Raw genomic sequence first — 22,853 nt, forward strand, 5'->3', positions numbered from 1 at the left:
AGCAAAAATGTTCTTCAGTGTAATCTGAAAAGCTCCTTCAAGTTATATATTATCATTATTTTATACTGTATTACAATTTTGTATGATGCATTCATGTGTAAGCAGCGTTTTAATATTGTTGCAGGGCAAGATGGAGCTAGTGTGAACTACTTAATATAGGCTATTGTTTGATAATTTACCCTCTAACCTTGTATTGTATTCCTTAAGCTCATAAGCTTTCACAAACTGTCAAACATAAGTACAATATTTGCATCTGAAATGAAGTAGAGTGGAAGAATAAAGAATGGAAACACTCAAATCAAATACATGTACTTCAAAATTGCACTTAATTGCGCTCATTACTGAAGTGCAATGATTAAGACGCCAGAATAACCTACAAGCAGTCCAAAATAGTAAAACCAAAAATCACCGACTGTTATTTTATACCATTCGAGGCGACAGAAAGGTGAAATGAAAGTATTATTAAACAGTGTCAACCTGGTGATTTTCCGACAGTGGGTGCCGTTGGGAAGATGTCCGACTCGAAGGCACTGCCATCTGCAGATATGGTATCATGTGTCTCAGCAGAGTCTTACTGGAAGTTACAGCATCTGGCGAAATGACTCAACATTACTCCGCCTACGGCTCGTTCTGTGGAAGTTTACCAAGCCCACTGCACTCGATGTGTTTCTGTTTTAAAGGCGGTGGATAAACGTGTGAATGGTTATTATGTTCAGACGTGGGGGCTGCAGGGTGCATGCTCTCACCGCTGAGTAATCCTTACAGCAAGAGCAAAAACAGACCACATACAAATATAAACCCAAGACCAGACCGGGGGCACATCCGGACATGTTGCACCAGTAGGCCCATCTATACGTCATCATATTGCTGAACAGCAGCCCTGATGTGTGGGGTCTGCAGCGGACTACATGCACATCAGGCATCAGGGACTTGTGTGAACTTGAAAGTGAGGGCAGGAAATAGCGCGCGCTTCTACGTTAGTAGTCACACCGTGCGTAACAGGGAAGTAAAGTCTAACCTACTTTCTACGCTGTTAAAAGTTGTCGGCGGCCCGTGAGAACTGCTCGGCGCTCAAAGTTAATTTCCTCCTCGGTTAAAACGACGGTAATCGTTCAGCTTTTTTAAAGGGAACAGCGTTAAATTGAGTGAAAGAGGCAGGACATGTTCAGTGGGATATTCGTACTGGCGGAGTGCTTATGAGACAGAGGAGGAGGAGGAAGAGGGCGACAGACCGTCGCGTTTTCTCAATGTTTTGAAATCTTAACTGAAGGTAAGTGTTGTTGTTGTTTGTTTTATTGTTTGTTTGTTTTATTTGTTGAAAATGGGGGCCTGCAGCTGATGAGGCCTCGTCAGTTGTGGGAACAGTGTATGATAAATGCCTCTGCGTTTCTGGCATATTATTCTGGCACACACACACACGCACACACACACACACACACACACACACACACACAGGCTGTTGCAGGATGTATGTCGGCCTGAAACACAGCCTCATATCCCGCTACAGTTTTGCAAACCTTAAAAGTGGTAAAGTCCACTTATGTTTCACTTCCGCCAGCTATAAAAGAGGCTCCAGTTGTGCTTTTAATCGTTGTCTTGTATTTCATGAAGTGTGGAAATGATTATGTGCTGATCAAAGCAGCAAGAATCGTGTCTTTATCGACTTAGTCCCTCCCTCCATGCTCTTTGCTCCAATAAACACATTTGTTTCATTGTCTGCTGTGCTGTTCCTAGAAATCCTCTACGACACAGATGGAATTGATTAGATTTGAACATAGTTGGAAATACAGTTCATATCGTATCATAGTATTAGCTCCCTTAACAATAATAACATGTAATAAAATTATATCCCAGACAAACACTAAAGCAGCTGCTTGTATTTCAGTTCCTCTCTTTGCCATCCAGTATGTGCTGATGAAATTATTGGTAAAGTGTGTAGCTGCATTAAACCCCAATGTGAAGATGTAATTAACTTTGTGAGACTGTGGATATTATCCACCCTGCATGCACAGGCGAGGTGTTTCTACCAGTTACACATGTGATGAAGGGCAAGTTTGGGCAGCTCTACTTGTGTGTGTGTTTGTGTGCAAAGTTCCACTTGGCAGAATCTGAGTTATGAGATCTGTCCAGATTTCGAAGAGACAACATCAGAGAAACGTCAGACACACGTGCACCTCTGTTGAGCGCCTGACAGTGGATAGCTATTACCAACAAGGCGAGGCGAATCTTGACCCGCCTCAGTGAGAAGAACAGCGGCTGCTTCCACAGCATGAGAGTTTAAGTGGTGACAATAACAAAACCTAAAAACACAAAATGCTTGAACTAGTGCTTCCTGTACATACTGTGCAATCATAGCTCATACTGAGCCACAGCTGGTTTCCCAAGTGATTCAAGGTCCCTGAAAGAGAAATTCTCTGTCCTCACCACTGCTGAGCTGTACCTCCCACACACAATGAATCAAATCAGATCAAACAGCTTAATTGGTATGAATGTTGAGCCCAGAAAAATCTACAATCTAACCTGAGATACCACCGTGTTGATAATTCTGGTCTCAGAATTGTTTCCCTCCTTTCAGGGAGTTTTTCCACATTTGACTCGAGGGTCTAGGGATAGATTGTATGTTGTACAGATTGTGACACACACGCATTTTTGAACTACCAAGAGAGTTCTGTTGGTGATTTCACAAAAGCATTTAGGGAAGTTAAGCCTCACTTATCTGATGAAAGATGTTTGGGTATTTGACTTTGGTTTGTTAGGGCAATAAACTGGTGCTTTCTGTAAGGAAGTGAAGTGTTGTCTGTTGGCAACCATGGTTTCAAAAGCTGTGTTAGATGTTTGTTTTGAAGCTCATTGTTAGCTGTGAGAAAGGCTGCTGGAGGTTTGTGTTGCGGCTCCTTGATGCTTATTGGTAATATTAGATGGTTTTAAAGGCGTGTTTATGAATGGAGATTATTAGAAATTTACCTGGCGGCATGTGCTTTCCTCTGTTCTCTTAAAGCAGCATTTAGGACTTCAACTGAGTGTTTCACAATTCAAAAATCTATATTGTATTAAGAGATGAGGTACACCACTCCTCACTACCATTAAGTGCTTTTGTTTCAGTAACTGCTCATTGGAATAGCTTCTGTCAGACTTGATGGCAGGCGGTCTCTCTCTCTCAGCAAAAGTCAGCAATAATTGGACTTTTGCTTTGATCTCAATAATCGAAGAGGGGCTGCAGATAAAGACCATTTTCATTATCGAGTAATCTGACGATTGTTGTTTATTTTTTTGATTAATCTATTAATTCCTTGGTCAATAAAATGTCAGAAAATAGTGAAGAATGTTCATCACAAGTTCCCAGAGCGCAAAGTGACGTCTTCAAATCGCTTGTTTTGTTAAACCAACAGTCCCCAAACAGAAAGTTATTCCATTTGCTATCATACAAGACAAAGACAAGCAGCAAATCCTCACATTTGAGAAACTGGACCCAGAGAACTGTTGGCATTGTTGCTCAAATAATGATTTGAACAATTAACCAATTTTAGAAAGTTTTGTCAACTCATTTTCTGTTGATTGACTAATTGATTAATCAATAATTTTTTCAGCTCTAAATCAAATAATTTATTACATCAATTCTTTGTCTTATCTGATAGTAAACTGAATAGGGCTGCAACTAATTATTTTGGTTATTTTCATTATCGGTTAATCTGCCGATTATTGTCACGGTTAATCGATTAATCATTTAGTCAAAAAATTGTGAAAAATGCTCATCACAATTTCCCAGAGCCCTCAAATTTCTTCTTTTGTCCAACCAGCAGTCCAAAACCCTAAAAAGCTGGAACCAGCAAACGTTTTACATTTTTGCTTGAAAAATTACTGAAGCGATTTATCGATTATCACTTGTTGCCAACTAATTTTCTTTCAATCAAATAATGGATTAATTGAGTAATTGTTGCAGCTCTTAAACTGAATATATTTGGGTTTTGGGCTGTTAGTTGGAGAAACCAAGTCATTTCAGCTTTTGGATATTGTGATGAGCGATTTTCTCTATTTTCTGATATTCTATAGAATAAACAATTGACACATCGAGAAAACAATTGGCAGAATCGTTTGTTGCAGATTATTTTTGATGATTGTCAGTGAAGAGAGCTTTCTTTCTTTGCTGTATAATGTAACAGGTAGGGTGAGCTCTTCAAAGGCTTGAAGAGCATTAATTCCCTTTAAATAGGGCAATATAATAAGATTTATTGTTTATCCTTCATTACTGTAGTCATATCTCTCTAACTCGCTAATTTATAAAACAAACACATTTTGTTAAGTTAAGAATCCAAAACAATCCCTCCATAATCATCAAATTCCCCTACACTGATTTCTGAGAATACCACTGGAAATTTGCCAGTACTGGTTTGACTTACAATCATGTAGTGACGTCAACTACACAACTTGACATGTGGTTTTCCATACCTTAACAGACCTTAATCATATGTAGTGAAATGAATCTAATGTGTTTTTCTCCACTCTAAGCTTCAACCTGAAATTTAGCTGGTGAGTATATCTGTTTCTTTCCACTTTGTTCTATGTGTTAAGAGCTTGCTGAGGATGTACGGTCTCTCTTTTTATCACTCAATTAAAGCCCTATATTATATGCTATATTGTAAATTTGTGATTTTGGGCTACACACATTTGATTTGACTTGACTCTATTTCTTAGGGACAGTGCAGGTCTGGATTCCAACAACTCGATGCAATTGATATTCTTCAAGAAATTGTATTCTTCTCTCACCTGCTTCATAGTGGTCCTGCATCTGTCGTGTCTGCATAAAATATCTGTTACAACTTATTTTGAATTCTCTTTTTGTTTGGATTTACCAATGCAATGTTCAAATAATATAGTCACAGAAACAAAATGTAGAAGCCCTGACTGTCCATGCTTTTTAAACCATTCATCAATAATCATGACAATAGTATTAATGAAGAATATGTGCAAATTAAAAGAGAAAAGAAATAACAGAAATTCAAAAGAAATGATCCAGAAACTTGGGGTGTCGCTTGATAATATTCTCTACAAAATAAAGGGTGTGTGAGATACAAGATCCAACTTTCACACATTTTCACAAACTTGACCTCTTGCAGTCTCATGGAGAAAGTTATTTTTTCCATCATAAAGATGGAAAGTAAATGATGTCAATCCAGTAATCAGGTGGAGGAATTTCTTTTTCCAGTAATGACCTTTCTGCCTGCAGCACTGAAAATCATAAAGAGGTATTTGGCACCAGAGTTAAGTTTACTTCCCATTTCTGTTTTTTACACAATGAGTTATTTTTTGTTGTTGTAGACTATGATATATTCCTCATTACGTGCTCAGTTTAATGCCGGATGTTCCATCAAATCTTTTGGGAACAAAGCTTTCACATCCTCTTTAAAAAATGATTTGCTTTAACATTGTTTCATACTGACAGACAGATCAGTCCCCAACTCTAGCTTGAATTGGAAACTCTCCTGATCTGCCACTAAAATCTGTAAAAAACACTTGACATTTTGCTTATTTTATACATCATTGTAGAAACAGATTGGACACATAGGGAGAGGGAGAGGAATGATGTTGCCTGACGTGAACTGGAGTTGTTGCAGTTATTGGTCTGTGTGGGTTTATGGGGCCAGACAGCGGAGAAGGAGGAAACTTGCATGGCTTGTAAAGCTGGAATGAATCCCACCAGGGATATTTCTGGCAGGAGAGAAAGCCTCCCAGGCTTTACTGGACACAAGGGAGATGTATCTCTGTCCTTAACTTACAAGATGAGAGATGACTCCTCAAAAGGGGGAGAAGCTTTGTGCACCGCAGAGACTCGATTGACCTGCTGGTTCATATTGAACACATCCAAGGTATTGTCTCAGTAGATAAGAATACCCTAAAATCTGCCTTTTAAACAAATGATCAGCGTGGCAGGAAGAGGATGGATCACATTGTGTTTATTCTTATTTCTACTGAATGCACATGCTGATACTTGTTGCTTTGGAGCCAATCCAGGTAAAACAACTGAGAAGGGATTAGAAACATTTGTAAAACAGGTCTTCATTCCAGGCTGTGATATTTTTCCTCTTAATGTGGTTGTTTACTATTGAAGTCTCTCTGCATGAGTCACTCCACACGGCCAGTTAAAACTTAGCTCTCTCCCTCCAAGTTCTGTTGGGCGGTATGTTGTTGAGTTTAATTTTATATCCCAGCAATGAAGTGTAAACTCAGAGGGACTAAACTGCAATGAAGCCAAGCCATCAAGTGACAGCAAAGTGGAAGAGCATGCAATCCAGATTTAATGTTAACTTATTGTCTGTAGAAATGCAATGTTTGCCTGTTATATTGTATTGGTTAAATTTGTTTTTAGCTCATTTAAGCCTGTTAAAGCCAGGCTAGCAGTCTTTATGCTAAGATAAGCTAACCATTTCCTGGCTATAGCTTCATATTTAGCATAAAGACATGAGAGTGGCATCAATCTGACTCTCAGCAAGAAAGCAAATAAGCATATTTCAATAAAGAAAGCAAGCAATAAATGTTGAACTATTGCTTTAAGGGGGGGTTTGTGCTCTCAGCAGTATCCTCATTAGTGCTCGAATGAATGTTTGTGGTAACAAAGCAACATCCTTCAAATTGGATGACAAGGTTTGTAAGACATAGTTTGTTCAGTCCAAAACGTTATTACACATTTCCCTGTTCTTTAGGTATGACACAACAGTTATAAAATGTTGCTCAATGTTGCGCACCAGACATCATGACTCACTAGAAGGAATTTTTTGTTTATTAAATGATCTCTCTTCTCGCCTTTCAAAGAACATTAAAATGCAGGTACTTTGTACTGTATCTGTTGTGCAATTACGTCAACATGGACACCAATTCAGATCAAGAATGAAACAAGAAACCACTTTCAACTTACATGACAAACAAGAGACTGCAGAGAGATATTCAAGCTTTCAGACTCAGCAAGGGATCGAAAGGATTATCAACACAAGTGCTAAACAACTAGTGAAATGTTTTACACATTCAAAAGAAGAGGGATTAAACGCAGTTATTGTTATTGGACTATTTGAGTTTCCACATTATGTGCCACATAATGTGGGAAGCTGATAAAGCTCACAGGATATACTTGCTTGTTGCCACAGACATATATCTCCCTACAGCTGTGGTGTACATGTGTCCCAGGCGGTTGTTTGACCTACATGCAGTAGTTTTAAACTATTATCTATATTATTATGTCTATTTTTCTTATTGTCAGTAAATCCAATGAAAAGACTAAAAGTAACAAAGAGTTGATCCTACTAACAAATGTTGTTTGTGTATGCAAAAGCCTGATACAGCTTATTACTCTGTGCCATAGACCTCCATTGATCTCCAAAAAGTGTTAAAAATGTGTAAATGAGCTACACTGTTTCAGCTGCACTGTAGTTTCTTTTCAGTAAATCCCACACAGGCATCCTGGTGCCGTAAATACCCACTTGCACTCATGTATATTAATCCATGGCTGAAAATAGTACTATATACACTTAATAACTGCACTATTTTCTCCTGTTTTAGAAATGCTTGCTTTTTTAACTCCTTATCTTCCAATTTCTTGTCCCCTTTTAAACTTCTCTAAGGTTGGAAAACTCATCTCATTCCTCTCCATCTGACTTTTCCAACTTGAATGTTTATACTGAGTGAAATATTTAAACCCAAGACTTATTTGGTATGTTTGTAGACTTTGGGACCTCCACTAAAATGTATAACAAAGTTATATGGGTTTGAACAATGTTGGGCTGCACAGCATGAATTTGTACTGACTGTCCAGCTGGAAGGACAGTGGGACTGTTGAGGTTAAAAAGGAAACTATATGTTTGTGATCCATTTCACAAATGTAGTAAAATTGAACACATCATACATGATGTCCTTTTACTCTGACTTGTGTAGCCCTGCTTGATCATGGCCCAGTGGATGCACATGTCTCAGATGATACAGCGCCTGTCTGATGACACTATCAACAGCCTCTATCCCCCATCCGCCTTCCCCATTGAAGTCAGACATTTTCTAGCTGAATGGATTGAGAGTCAAAGATGGTATGACACATACTATACACACACACACACACACACACACACACACATACATGTACACACAAACAGTTACACAGATGTGCTTGCATATACACAGCGTTTTCTTATTGCATATTGTCTGTGTTTGTTCATATGTGGCCTTGTGTGTCTGGATCTAGATGCATGTGTGTATGTTTTTTTCATGTGCGTAGCCTACTGTATACGCATGTGCATGTGTGTGTGCTCACAGGGACGACTTTGTGCTGGATAAGGTGGAGCAGGAGAGCCAGGCTCAGGCTCTGTTGGACCAGACCATCAGCATGCTGCAATCGATTGCTCAGCAGAACGCCAACGTGGTGGACCGGATGAAGCTGATGCAGATCAGCAGGAACATGGTAGGGGGGACCCTGTCACTCAGTAGGTCCCAGAATTGGCTTTAGGTTCCTCCTTGGATCCCTGACAGGTTTCAATATGACAGAGTCACTCTGCCTGCTGTTACAGTTTTTTCAAGCCATTACATATAATTCTTGAACTGCCAGTTGTGGCAGCAGGTTTGAGAGACACTGACAAAACCAAAGACAGGTAGATGATGTTTTCATATGTAGGAAAATATTGTGTTTTTCATGAGTAATATCAGGCATTTGTGGAACTGTGGAGAGGTTGAGAAGTGCCTACAACATTTTGGTACTTGATGACTAAGATACAAAATAAAAGAATGAGTGTCTCTTAGGAATTCAACACAACCTTCTTTAAATATGTTTCTGACAACCTGCTACAACATAATGCAGTTAGGTTGCCACTAGAAATGTATTATCTTTGACGTCAGTTGAATAAACCACTGCATACTGGTAGCTTCACGTTGTATTATGGACTGTTTTTAAGATTTGATAAGACGTGTGTTTGCTTTACAGGCCATGTTTCAGCAGCAGCCTCTACAGTTTGTGGTGATGGTCAGGGACATCCTCGGGAAGGAGAAGGCTCTGCTCAGCTCGGTGAGATCCCTTGTAACAAACACTGTTGGTGTTTAGTTTAACTGCAGCCCTCCCCCTAATGATCTGTCTGATCATTTTGTAGGGCCTGGTGAGGCTTGAGTGTAGATTATAGATGACGAAGGATTGCCTTCTGAAACTACAAGTAGATGTCATTACAAATACATAGACACACAGGAAAAAGGCTTAACTACTTAGCAAGCAAATGTCTTATACCAAAGGACTATAACAGTGGTTTTGCAATACAAATGGTGTATACTTCACGATTGGCAGACATTTTTCAAGGAAAACATTACGTGTGTAGATTGATTTCCTAACTTTTAAGTAGTCATTGGTTTTGGTTAATTTCAGTAGTCCATGAAAATAAACTTTAATAACCATTTTATTTAGCATTATTTTTTCCTCCTGCAACAGTTGGGCACATGAAAGTCAGTCACAGAGAATGTGTTCTCCACACAGACATGATATACCTAATTTTGAGGATATCATTATCACCGATGTCCATTGTGAATAAACGTCCATACATCCGCTTAGAAATCATTGAAGAAATAGGTTCCTTATCACTGCAGAACTTGCCTAACTTGTTAGGCAAGTTTTCTTCAGTGTCACAGTAATGCAGTGATAGTTGTCAGTACATCCATGGGTGCATCGCAAAAAGAAACTGCTAACAGCTGATTCAGCATACTTTTATTAGTGCCAATTTGTCAAAATGTATTCAAATGTAGGATGTAAGAAACGGGGCTCAAGTTGTAGCCCACAGCTAACTAACTGACTCCATGGCAACCTTATACTTCCTGTTTACATCCCCTCAATTCCCCAAATTATGGGAACTGTAGTTCCAAAACTTAGAACATGATTATCCCCCAAATGGAAGTAAGACATAATAATAGAAGTTACAAAATTCTGGTTAGGGGGGCTGCAGCTGCAGTTCAGTTTTGACTGAGGGCCCACAGTGTCAGACTTTGAAAACCCCTGATGTCATTACTTGTGTTGTATTGTTCTTTCTTTCTTTTTTTTCTTAAAGAATGTATTATTTAAACTATTTGTTCTGGCAATGTGGGCTTGTGGGCTTATAGCAAGCATTTTAAGGGTGTCAATTGATTTGACTTCTCAGGGAGAAATAGGTAAAGTTAATCTGTTTTCTTGATAATTTCTTCAATTAATTTACTATTAATAGCCCAACCCTCCACAGTACCAACAGTTCCCGATTAGAGAGTCCTCGTTCCCCAGCATGCAGGATGTAGACCACCTGGTTCTGAAGGTGCTGGATGTCCAGGACATCCGACAAAAGATGCACCAGCTGCAGGAAGAGCTCAACTGGGAGAGGCAGAACTATGAGGGTTTACAAGGTGAGACACACACACACACACACACACACACACACACACACACACACACACAAACACAAACACAAGATAGACAGAACACAGACTGAACACAGAATCTCTTCAGCAATGCCCTGCTTCATGTACACATATCTAAAACACAATGAACACACTGTTGTACTAAATGCCAATAAGCTCTAGTGACGCAACTGGAGCTTACGTAAGTACCTTACCATAGGAATTGAAATTAGAATAAGCTTATTTTAGTTCCTATTTTTCAAGATTAAATCATGTTTTCATTTTATTTTCAATTTAGTTTTTTGACTTCTTTCATTTATTTTTTATATTAGAAACTCATTTAAGTTAAGATTTAGCTCAATTTGGGGAAAGAAAATGTATTCATAAACAACACCGAGCATGCTCAGTTCTAGAAATGGCTTGCTGAAATGGTCAGTTGTTTAATCGACTGACAGAAAATTAATCTGCAGCTATTTTGATAATCGATGAATCATTCCTCATTTTCAGTGGCTCTGTGGGAAACTGGTGTGCAGTTTTTACTATTCTCTTACGTGCAATTGACCAAATGATTAATGGATGAAATTGGATTAAGGAAGTATTCAGCAGATTAATTAAAAGTGAAAACAATTGTTAGTTGCAGCCCCGGTCAGTTTTATAAATAATGACTTCTGATTGGTGTGAATTTAGATTTAAATGTCAGAAAACCTGTTGTGTCGAGTATCAAGATGGATAGTGTTGTTGAGATCAATTGACAGATTCAGCTGTGAGTCACGGGTAAATGTAAAACAGTGATTGGCCAAGAGTGGAGCCTTAAGGTACCCCTCATGTCATCACTGCCCCTGATCTGGCTTCCTATGACGGAATAAAACTGTGTGACCAGTGGTGTTCAAAGCAGCTACCAACATGGCCTTTTTTACAATCTTCTTCTACTCTGACACTTCTAAGACAGAAATGTAAGTTCACTGACCTTTTGTTTAATATTACTCAGTGGAAAATCCCCTACTTCCTACGTACTATTTATGGATAAAGAGTGGGAAAAAGGATATGTATAAGATGGTCAACAGAGAAAATGTGTCTTTTCATTCCAGTCTGTTTCAGTGTGACATACATGAACTATTTCCAATTTAAAAAATGTTTAATATATTTTTAAATACTTTTCAATGTGCAGTGAATATCTGGCAAAGCTTATTGTACCTTGTTTTTTTGTCTGTCTGGCCTTGTCTGGCCCGGCCCGTGAGTCTGGCACATCTACGTGTTGCTCAGTCTAAAATGTAAAAAAGCATTCTGTCAGACATTACGCACTTTTAGTTCGAATTTTTGCTCGTTTGTCAGAACAATGGCCACTATTTCCTATTCAGGCGTCACTTATTATGGTTGCACTCCATCATTTATTTGTCTGTTTGTTCATTTTTTTTGTTTGTCATGCCGTAGAGAGCAGGCCACAGCATATGATGTTATTTATTGTTTGCACAGGTCCGATCCAACAGAACGGACTGGATCCTGCAAAGTCAGAAATCCAGAAACTCCAGAACCACATCCAGCAGCTGGAGTACAATGTGAAAGCTTTGGCCACGGTGAGCAATGGCTTTTGCTGCAAGTGCCAACATTACCGGCACCTAAGAAGGAAATTAGGCCCTTCTTGTACTTTATCAAAACACTGTAGACAAACAGCTGCTGGTTATTATGAGATGAGCCTAAACTATTGCTAATAGAATTTGCAGCTTTTTAAAAAATCTAAAATCATGATGTTTATTATTTATTATACATGTGGGTCAATGTAATGTGTTTGGACGTTGGTTGTTACAGAAGCGTTTCCAGCTGCTGAAGGAGTGCGTTGACTGTCTGGACCAGTGTCAGACCCGACTGATCAGCAGGCTGAAGGCGTGGAGGTGGGAGCAGCACAAGGGCGCCATCGGACATCCATTTGACGACAACCTCAACCCCCTGCAGACCTGGTGAGTGTGTGAACCCCACCCCACCACTCGTTCCTGTTTGGACTGACTGACTGACTTTTTTTAGCCATGCTAACAGTGTGGCTCTGGGGATGACAATGTCCGTCAGTCTGTTGGTTGGTTGGCCAGTCAGTCCTTCTTGATACTTTGGTCCAGACTGAAATATCTCAACAACTACAAACATTCATGGTCCCCAGTGGATGAATCATACTGACTTCTGTGATCCCGTGACTTTTCCTCTTGCACCACCAGCAGGTCAGAGTCAAAGACATTCAGGGTCCCTAGAGGATGAATCGTATTGACTTTGGTGATGCTCTGACTTTTAGCTTCTAGCGTCACCATGAGGTCTCAACAGCTGTTTAGATGGATTGCCGTGAAATTTGCTACGCACATTAAAGCCCCCCTCAGGATGAATTGTAATCACTTTGAACCCTTAACCCTTAACTTTGGTTTATGACCAAATACCTTCAGTGAAAGACTCATTACACCCAAATGCACAACAGAGCGCCACAGGAAATCATTTCTGCCTGTGGCCATCAAACTGTTCAACTCCTCCCTCTTAATGTCAGACTTTTTTACCAGTTCAATACATATATGTACATATATGTATGTATATATATATATACATACACACATACATGTACATTGTTATTGTATGTATTTTTATTTTTCACTTAAATATTGTAAATGTATATATTTTATTTTTAATTTTTATATCATATTTGTACATACTGCTCATTTCTAAATGTATGCTACTTTCTACTCTTTAATGGGATCACCTGTAACTTGTGTAATTTCCGGGGATCAATAAAATATTTCTGATTCTGATTCTGAAAACGAATGAGAGTCCCCTCAGCTGTACTTTGTGTTTAGTGCTAATTACCAACTGTTAGTTACTAAGACGGAGAACATTGCACCTGCTTAACAACAGCTTGTTAGCATTGTCATTGTGAGCATGTTAGCATGCTGATGTTAGCTCAAAGCACAGCCTCACAGTTCTGCGAGCATGGCTGTAGAGTCTTGTTCAGTCTATAAATTGTGAATTTAGTCAACGCCAGTCACAGTTTCTCAGAGACCAAGATGACGTCTTCAAATTCCTTGTTTTATTTGACCAACAATTCGAAACCTAAAGGTATTCAATTTACAGTGATATAGAATGGAGAAAAGGCATTTTTGTGTATTGAAGATTTAAATGATAAATTGATTATCCAAATTGATTAATCAATTATTTGATTAATCATTTCACTACTACAGCATGATAGACCAACTGAGGCACTAGCTCCTCTCTAAAAATTGTTTAGAAGTATCAGCCATGTTTTCCTGATTGCTATTGATTAGCTTTCTGTGGGAGTCCACGGCCACAAGGCTGGAAGGAATTCAGATTGTTTATGTAACCAGTGTGAATGTTCTTTGTTTAAGCTTTTAAATAGAATATTTAAGCCATATTATTTGGTTAAAACATATTGTATGAAATAATGAATTATTACATAAACTTGTATGTTTTAGTGGCTTTAGGTATTTGTGTTTTCACTTTCTTTCTCGCTCCCTCATTGTCTTTTATATATTTTCTCTGTTAGGTGTGAGCAGCTGCTTGGGGTGAATGGGAAGCTGAGACAGGAATTGATGCTGATAGGGGAACCGATCCCAGAGCTCCAGGAAAGGCTGGGCCAGCTTCTGCAGGTTCTGATTCAAAGGTAGCATTGTTTTCCTTTCTATATATTTGGATTTATTTTTAAATTGGACAACTGTGAGAGAAAGCACATATTTACTTCCTTGTGTTTTCATACATCTTTTAACGCAGAAGGCATTTTTCCTCACTCATGTAATTGATGTCTCCTTCAGCTCTCTTGTAGTGGACAAGCAGCCCCCTCAGGTCATCAAGACTCAGTCAAAGTTCTCCACTACTGTGCGATATCTGCTGGGGGAGAAAGTAGCTCCCGGGAAGCCTGTGGTGCTGAAGGCACAAATCATTAATGAACTGCAGGCCAGGAACCTGGGCAGTGTACCAGGGTGAGTCATACATACAGCACAACATGGAGGACTGCACAATGTCAGGGAGGAGGAGAGCAAAAGTGCACATCGCTAATTGGTTTTCAGAGTATTCAGTACTTTTTTTTGGATTTGTTCTGTTAATTATTTCGGTTGTGATTTGATTGAAGGTGAAAACTTGTACCTCAGATCATTGAACTCACAATTTATTTCACAATATTTAGAGAATCTGAAATTACTAGATGATGATGCTTTAAGAAATACATTGATTTGGTCATTGAAATTACACCATTAGGTAAGTGCAACAGGAAACAGTCAATGCAAGCTTAACTAGACAATCCTAGCTGCATTATCCTAAACTCTAATTTAATTTTGTAGTATATAGCTCCACGCACAGTGATTTAAGAAGTCTGCTGTTTAAGTTGGTTTTAGTTGTCTGAACATTTCTGATCAATCAAATAAAAAAATAAAGGCTAACATTTCAAAATGGGACATTTGACATTGAAACTCTCTGTTTTTGTCACCTGCAGTGATAATGTCGGGGAACTGATCAACAACACAGCCATCCTAGAGCACAACACAGCCAGCAAGAGCACATGTGCCACCTTCAGGAATATGGTATGCACCGCTCTAGACTTCTCAGATTAGATTATTGTTTAATGTCATTATCAAACTTAAACTCTCATATTTGGTTTAACAGTCCATCAAGAAGATCAAGAGAGCAGACAGAAAGGGATCGGAGTCTGTGACAGAGGAGAAATTCGCTCTCTTGTTCTCGGCAGAGATCACCATCACAGGCTGTGAAACTCCCTACAGGATACAGGTTTGATCCCATCCATTGTCTGTAACGGTTCTTTACATCCTGTTGCTTAATGAAATGTGGAGATTGTGGCTTCATGATTATTATGTATTTTTTCCTGTATGACATCTGATGTTCTGTTAAATCAATCGTCGGCACACATGCTTTGGTAGAGTTCAACAGCAGTTGAATGATATTATTGATTATAGATGATCTCACTGCCGGTGGTCGTCATTGTCCACGGAAGTCAAGACAACAACGCCCTGGCCACCATCATATGGGACTGTGCTTTTTCTGAAGCAGTAAGTGTCAAATAATTCTTTTGTTTTGCTTTTCCTCTTTTTAACCTCTGTTATCAATAATGCAGTTTGTCTGTCTGTGCTGTTGTGAACACAGTAACTCTATTTTAGTCAGACAACTCATGCCAACATCGTTAATGTTTGGCACCAAGGCTCTAACTTCATCACCCCAAGCTCAGCGCAGCACAGAGTGGGGAGTGATGATAATAACTTCCCGCTGTGGGGGAACGTAGGCAGAACAGGATGCTAGGGTGGATGTGGGGCTTATGAAATGCAATATGAACAGCAGTAAGAGCAAGTTACAGCATAGCTTTTAGGTGAGTATGTGCAGAGTTAACATTAGGCATCTGTAGGCTCTGACCTCATCACTTAGAGTCTAGCCACTTTGCTTGGGCACAAACAGACCATCATCAACCATTTCGGGGGAATATACAGGGATTAGGGATAAGGAGACACAACAGAGAAAGATTTAGCCAATTAGACACATCCTCTTAAAGCCCATATGAGCCTAGGAGATGGGACAGGATCCCTCGGAGTCCAGATGCTGGTGGTGGAGTAAAGCCAACAGTTGGTTGATGGAAACCATCAGCTGAGTCTCCCTGGACATCATAGAGGTGGTTATGGGGAGGTGATCTCAAAGACAGAATAACAATGATATTTAAAGAACCGCGTCCAGGGACTGACTGGCTCGAGGAACGCAAGCAGAAAGATGCGGTCAAATGCAGTGATGTCGTAATTGTAAATGTAGGGATTTAGACGGCAAGTGACAGAGCAAAATAGAAGAGGAGGAATTAGCAGATATTCACAAGTAGAGGAATAAAGGCAGAACGTGAGGGAAAAGGTCTCCTTTATTGAACTTTCGCCAAGCTTCATTACAATGTGATGTGTTTACAGATAATGATGAATTTGATCATTACAGTTCTATTTCTCAATTTAGGAAGGTCTGCCATATTTTCTTATATTTTTCATGAGAGCCACAAAGCACATACCATTATTTGATGATTTAAATTTGTATATAATATTTAGATTTAAAAATTGGATAATTTAGAACAGTGCCAAAACATATGAGCAAGAGCAATCTGCACCGTTCACAGATGGAAACTACATTAAGGTACATTTTGTAAGCAGTATAACAGGAGCTCAGTGGTTTAGATGTAATTACAGATATGACATGAAAAACTGAAAAGGAAGCTGACACTTAAATCCATTGTTAGAGTTAAAATATTTCTTTAAATGAATAGCTCAACATTTTGAGAAATATGAGAAAATTAGCTCATTCGCTTTCTCATGGAAAGTTAAGAAGAATGATACCACTCTTATCAAATATGAAGCTACAGCCAGCAGCATAGCATAAGGACAGGAAATGGGGAAACAGCTAGCCTGGCTCTGTCCAAAGGTTACAAAATCTGCCTACTGGCATCTCTAAAGCTCACTAATTAATATGTTGTATCTTGTTTTTGTAATCGGTCAATTTGCTGTTATGTACCAGACTATTTCTTGGCTCTGAGCAGGATGTCAAGTCACCTTTTTCATGGCAGACATTTTGACTTGAAGCACAGGTGAAACTGATTTAACAATGGCGCAATTGTCAAGTGTCCCAGTAAGTCTGGCAGTGAGCTAGCATGCACAAAACCATGAACTTGGAAGTATCTCACCTAAATGGAATGCAGTCGTTTTCAATGTTTTTAAACCTTTTTATCTTAAGTCAAAATGCCTGCTGTGAAAAAGGCCTGTTGTGTGATTTTTCAATAAAGGAAATATTACAGGTGGATGATTACTGTGCAAATCGGCTGTGAGCCAATATAAAATATTATCCTCGACTGGAGACCTGAGTTTGCACAAAATCTATTCAGCACTCATAATAGAGAATAAAGAAATACATTTTTTAGACGCCTAACCACTCACCACACAAAATGTCTGTAATTAACATTTGTGATGCTAGTGTATTTTGACTTTCCTTCTCTTTTTCTGCTCAGTTTTAGTGTCTTTCCCCTGACATCATTGTAAATGCATATGCATTGTTAGTGTTCTGGCCATCTCAACTTTTTTGTTGTTGTCATCAGGACAGAGTGCCGTTCGTGGTGCCGGAGCGCGTGCCCTGGAGGATGATGTACACCACTCTCAACAGTAAATTCACCTCTGAGGTCCAGACACAGCACAATCTGGACCACTACAACCAGCACTTCTTGGCCCAGAAGATATTCGACAAGCCTGACTTTGCTGACGACTTCAGCAACATGATGGTTTCCTGGGCCCAGTTTAATAAGGTACACACAGGTGTATATATCCTCACGCACAGACACACTGACTGACATACACTCAAATCTCACAATGCCGGTCAATCTTACAGGAGGTTCTCCCAGGTCGACCGTTCACGTTCTGGCAGTGGTTTGAGGGAGTGATGGAGCTGACCAAGAAGCACCTGAAGACCTACTGGAGTGAAGGGTGAGGAGACTCTCCTGCTAATATTAGCATCCTGCTACAGTCTGTTAATAATGACAAGTGTTTGCAATGTTTTGCTCCACTAGGCTGATATTTGGTTTCATTGGGAAGCAGCATCTACACCTGATTCTCAAAGACAGGCCCAACGGGACATTCTTGCTTCGCTTTAGTGACTCTGAGATCGGAGGCATCACCATTGCATATGTGTCTGCTACTGACAGTAAGTGCCTTGCTTTCTTCTCTAATATTAATAGGAGCAGTAAAGATTAGTCACAGTACAGCTACTGTAGCCATATCCATAGCACCATACATCCAACCACAAATGCAGCCTAGTCTGAGCAATAACCATATCCAGAGCCACAGCTTCAACCACCACTGCCAGGTAGAGCAGCTGCAGCTGTGCTCACAGCCAGTGACTGTATACTGTCAGAGCTCGGCCTTTTGAAACGAGTATTGAGCAATAGATGCATTATCATAAAGGCAGTATAACTGGACTGGACCAACACTCACTGTTCTTATGAATACAAAAAGTATTGTGAGGGAACGCAAAATTAGTTGAAACCAAAGTAGTTTAGAAAAAAAATCCTACCATGACCCTTCGGGCCTCCGTAGACATTTCGAAGGCAGGGAGACACTACATTTTTAAGGTTTCTGTTGTATACACTGTTGTGCATTGTACCTATAAGAAATATTTTTACGACCAAACATTCTTTTTGAAATAGTAAGTAATAGTATGCAAATAGTGATAGCAGTCTGTTAAGTCCTACATAGTTATGTAAGGAAAAGTAGTAGTAGTAACAATAATAATAATAATAATGACAATAATAGGGAGAGTCACAGAAACACTTTCTCTCTCACGCACACACACATGCACTGACACATCCAAACATTTGTTTTTCTCCTAGATGGGGGACAGAAAATCCAGAACATCCAGCCCTTCACTAAGAGAGATCTTGAGATCCGAAGTCTCGGTGACCGCATCCGGGACATCAGCGACATAACGTACCTGTATCCTGACTTTCCTAAACATGAAGTTTTCAAAAAGTTCTACTCAGGTAATGGTCTTCATGCACAGAGTCAGCTTTATGTTCTTATGTTCAAGTGAGAACAGACAATTGACATATCTTTTTTCTCTGCTACCGCGTGAAACAGAGCCTCAACCGCCAGCCGTCGGGGGTTATATCCCTGTGTCTCTCCATACTAAAGTTGGCACGTAAGGAACTATATTACAAATAAACCGTGTCATTTGATGCATGTAAAGTAAAGCCATTGGGAACATGATATGTTTGTGTGTGTGTGTGTGTGCAGGGAAGCTGGGTCAGCCGCACCCCCGGCTCCCAATATGGCACCTCTCGCCGTGTGAGTATCACTTCTACACATTTCTCTCTTTCACTTTATTTCCATACCACCATCTCATTTCCTGTCATTCAAATTCCCTGGTGTTTTCCCTCCTCTTTTGTGTTTGACGACATCGTGCATTTGTGTGTATGGTCCAGTGTCTCACTAAAGTTATATAACACTTGTATTGTAAGTGAAATATTCCAATCCAAGCTAACATTTCTTTTGTCGCATCTATAATATCAAATGACTTGCACCTGTTATATATCACCTGGTCTCCATTTTATTCACATTTCACTGTAATTCAGCATGAAATACTTTGTATCTTAGAAAACTTTGAAATTAAAGATAAAGTTCTGGTTTGAACGTTGCTTGTTGGCACAGCAGTAGGCACTCAGTTTTTAATGAGGTGTTTAAAAGGTAAAGTTTCCCGTTTAGATATTTCAGTGTTAATATTCTGTAATGGTTATATTGCAATAGTTACTTGCAATAGCTACTTTCTTCCATTTTCACTTTAAGGGCTTTGGTTGTGCGTCATATTGTGTACTTACCTTACATTTTACATGCAACATTCTCATGCAACAGTATCTTCCATAAAGTCTCATAAAATAGAAAATACTTTAGCAAAGGTAACTTCTTAATAGCTGCACAGCAAAATGATGCCTTCATTTAAACAGCAAGTGGAATGTAATTGAGTACTCTCAACTACTGCTGCCAAAAAAACAGCACTGTCTGAGGAAAACTCAATGTGTTGCATATTTGTGTTGAGACACTTTAAAGTGATTTCACAGTGATTTCTTGACATTACAAGATCATGGGTAAATAATGAGGCCTTTTTGTCCGATTTGTTCGTTTCTTGCGGCAAAACATGCCAACTTTGAGACCTTTGATGAAGTCACCGAAGGAAGCTTGTATCCCGCACTGTTGTTGGTTATTAATGAGTCTAAGGTTCCTATTGATAGCATTCCTGTTCCTCTTTCAGGCCTCAGTTCCAGCAGCCATTCAGCCCACAAGAGTCCATCACTCAGGACATAATGGAAGCTACACCTACTCCTGTGGACTTCAGTCCGAACCCTCCTGTCTTCACTGAACACATGTAGGTTTTTATCTTCATGTCTGTGCATGAAGCCCATTGCCATGTTGTTTGATTTAAAAAAAAAAAAAAAAAGTTTTTACACAGTGTAATGTTTCTGTCTTCTAGGCCCACAGGTAACAGTATGGAACTAGATTTAGACCTTCTTCCTTTAGAATTTTTCCCGAATCTGGATCCTTAAGAAGATTTCCCGTCAAAGTTGTTTTTGGAGTGCAAAGCAGCGAATAGAGACCAGAACCAACATCGTCTGTCTGACCTTCACATGAAAAAAGTGCCATTGTTTGAGCAGACTTTCTTCCTTCACTTTCATCATCCATCTACAGTTTCATCTACTTTTGACAAAAAAAAAAAAACAATTGTTGGAAATGAATGGGATTTCTCTGGGACTCAACATATTGAGCTGGTGCTGCGTGAAAGCAGGAGTTATAGTTAGGATTAATGACACAAAAGGAACAATAAGCTTTTTCCTGGACACTTACAATGCAGCAGATGGCAGATGTGGTGACGATGGTGGGAAGTGCTCATATTATATCTGTCTACTTAAAGACTCAGTTCTGTGTTATATGTATGTGTTTTTAAAGCTTTTGTTAGTTAATATCAGCCGATACTCTCTGGCCTTTTTCGCTTACGTATGTATCAAGTCCTGCTAATGAGTATAAATGTTACTGGTTACATGGTTTTGGATTTTTATTTCTCTATTTAGAATGCACAAAACCAGTGATGGGATCTGTATCTGTCTTCAGAGTGATAAAACTGATAAAAAATAGTGGAAGTAAATGATCAACCATTCTTCCTTTATTCTTAGATGTAAATTCTCAAATTATATGTTGTTTTATGTAACTAAATTAATATAATGCAGTTTGGAGTCTCACATAACATGTTAATGTGCCATTTATGTTTTTGTTGTAGTTGTGTGGTTTTTAAAGATTAAAAAGCTGTTAGGGATACAAGTACAAACTGAATAAGTAAAGAAGTAATTAATATGCAGTTAACAGAAAACATTACAGGGTAAAGAACAATATTATTCTGACAGGGGATGCAGTATCTTTACTTTGTGGGAGCTCTAAATCAAAATGTTTTGATTTTATTAGCTTTTATTTGCACCTGAATATATATCAAAGCCCATCTTCCCCATAAACCAACTTTAGGTTTTATGAGAAGCTTTGCACTACCTACGAACACTGTCAGTGCTGTGCATGTAATAATATAATGGTGGTGTTGAATGTACCACGTTGCATGTATTTTTGCCAGATGATAACCTTTTATATCTTGTGGATTGACTTTTAGATAAATCACTCCGAGGCTACTACTACAATCCATGTAATCTTTCAACTGTGACAAATAAAATCTGTTTTTGAATTTATTTACAAGACATTAATTATCTCCCTTAAGTCTACCTTGACTGATGCTCATAGAGGAAGGTGTCGTACAAGCGGTTGCAGACAGATAAATTGCAAATTTCACTCACTCATCTGATTGGCAAATGTGTTTGTAAATTGTTACTGGGTTTAGTTCCCAGAGGTGGAATATGTCATGTGATAATTGATGCATACATACAGATTTGCTTTTTTGGTAAATGCGAATGTAGTTTTTTCCTTTCTGGCACCATCTATTGAAATCCTATGTTTTTCTACAGTCAGTCTAAAAGAAAACAGACAAAAAAAGGATTGGAAACATAAGAATTTTCTGATTTTTTTGACATATAAAAATAATAAATCAATGGCATTGTGATTGGGAAGGTACCGTAAAGGCTGTCCATTGAATGAAAGCATATTGTTGTAAAACATTATTGGCATCACTTCCATAATCCATCAGCCAAAGAGGAGACATTGCATAACTAGCATATTATATTTCCTATCCATCAAGTTTCAACAATCATGAAATGTTTTTTTTAAAAAAAGAAAACTTTACACTGTACATCACAAAGCTTTTCCATTAGAACACAAATTCTAATTTCAACATGTCACTAAAATGTAAATTCTACTCAACCACTGCCAGGGAAATCACACTGAAAAAAAAAGGTTATGTAGAGGAAGCAGAGAGAGAATCAGCTTACATGTCTGGTTCAATAACTGCTCTGGTGAAATTTGTCAAAATGCTAACTTATCTCAGTGCCCCGTCCCCTTCCCTCCATCCCAGCAGCTTTAGATGTCCCCTCATTAGAGCAGAACAAGATGGCTGCCTCGTAAACAAAGGGAGGAGGTAGGGTGAATGAAGGAGGGATGGAAGAGAGAGGGGACACCAGGCCTATGTAGAGCTTCAACTTCAAAGTTCATTCTCTCTTGTGTAGATTGTATGAAAATAAAGGTGTACATTTATCACCCTGTACAAACACACTTAAGATTTCAGTCGCCTCGCGGTGACCTTCTCTCTTCTCCCAAATATCAGAGAGGGGCTTGTCCAATAAAACTATCTCACTCCCAAAGAGCCACCCAGCTCAGCGTAGAAAAGAGAAGGCACCAGGTGTTTGCCAACACCAGCAACAAGCCACCACACCTCATGCACTCTTTCATTTCTAACCTCGAGTTGATGTAACAAAGACCCTCCAGTCGTGTCAAACAACACAA

The 22,853-nt window shown here is 39.0% G+C and overlaps 1 protein-coding gene across 2 annotated transcripts; it reads left to right on the forward strand.

Moving 5' to 3' along the window:
- Positions 1–995: 995 nt before the first annotated feature.
- Positions 996–21,649, forward strand: stat6 (signal transducer and activator of transcription 6, interleukin-4 induced). 2 transcript variants are annotated; one of them, XM_070910048.1, is made up of 20 exons: positions 996–1,270; positions 7,921–8,066; positions 8,293–8,437; positions 8,954–9,034; positions 10,209–10,380; positions 11,848–11,948; positions 12,181–12,329; positions 13,904–14,020; positions 14,169–14,336; positions 14,846–14,933; positions 15,016–15,138; positions 15,324–15,416; positions 17,477–17,680; positions 17,764–17,858; positions 17,942–18,075; positions 18,761–18,910; positions 19,008–19,068; positions 19,164–19,214; positions 20,176–20,289; positions 20,395–21,649. In XM_070910048.1, the coding sequence occupies exons 2-20, from the start codon at positions 7,933–7,935 to the stop codon at positions 20,465–20,467; spliced, it is 2,253 nt and encodes a 750-aa protein (XP_070766149.1). In that variant the 5' UTR covers positions 996–1,270; positions 7,921–7,932; the 3' UTR covers positions 20,468–21,649. The 2 variants fall into 2 exon arrangements, with proteins under 2 accessions (XP_070766149.1, XP_070766150.1); XM_070910049.1 differs by having other exon boundaries at positions 10,224–10,380.
- Positions 21,650–22,853: the final 1,204 nt, after the last annotated feature.

The sequence above is a fragment of the Enoplosus armatus genome, chromosome 8 (genome assembly GCF_043641665.1).
Source record: "Enoplosus armatus isolate fEnoArm2 chromosome 8, fEnoArm2.hap1, whole genome shotgun sequence".
NCBI classification, from domain to species: Eukaryota; Metazoa; Chordata; class Actinopteri; order Centrarchiformes; family Enoplosidae; genus Enoplosus; species Enoplosus armatus.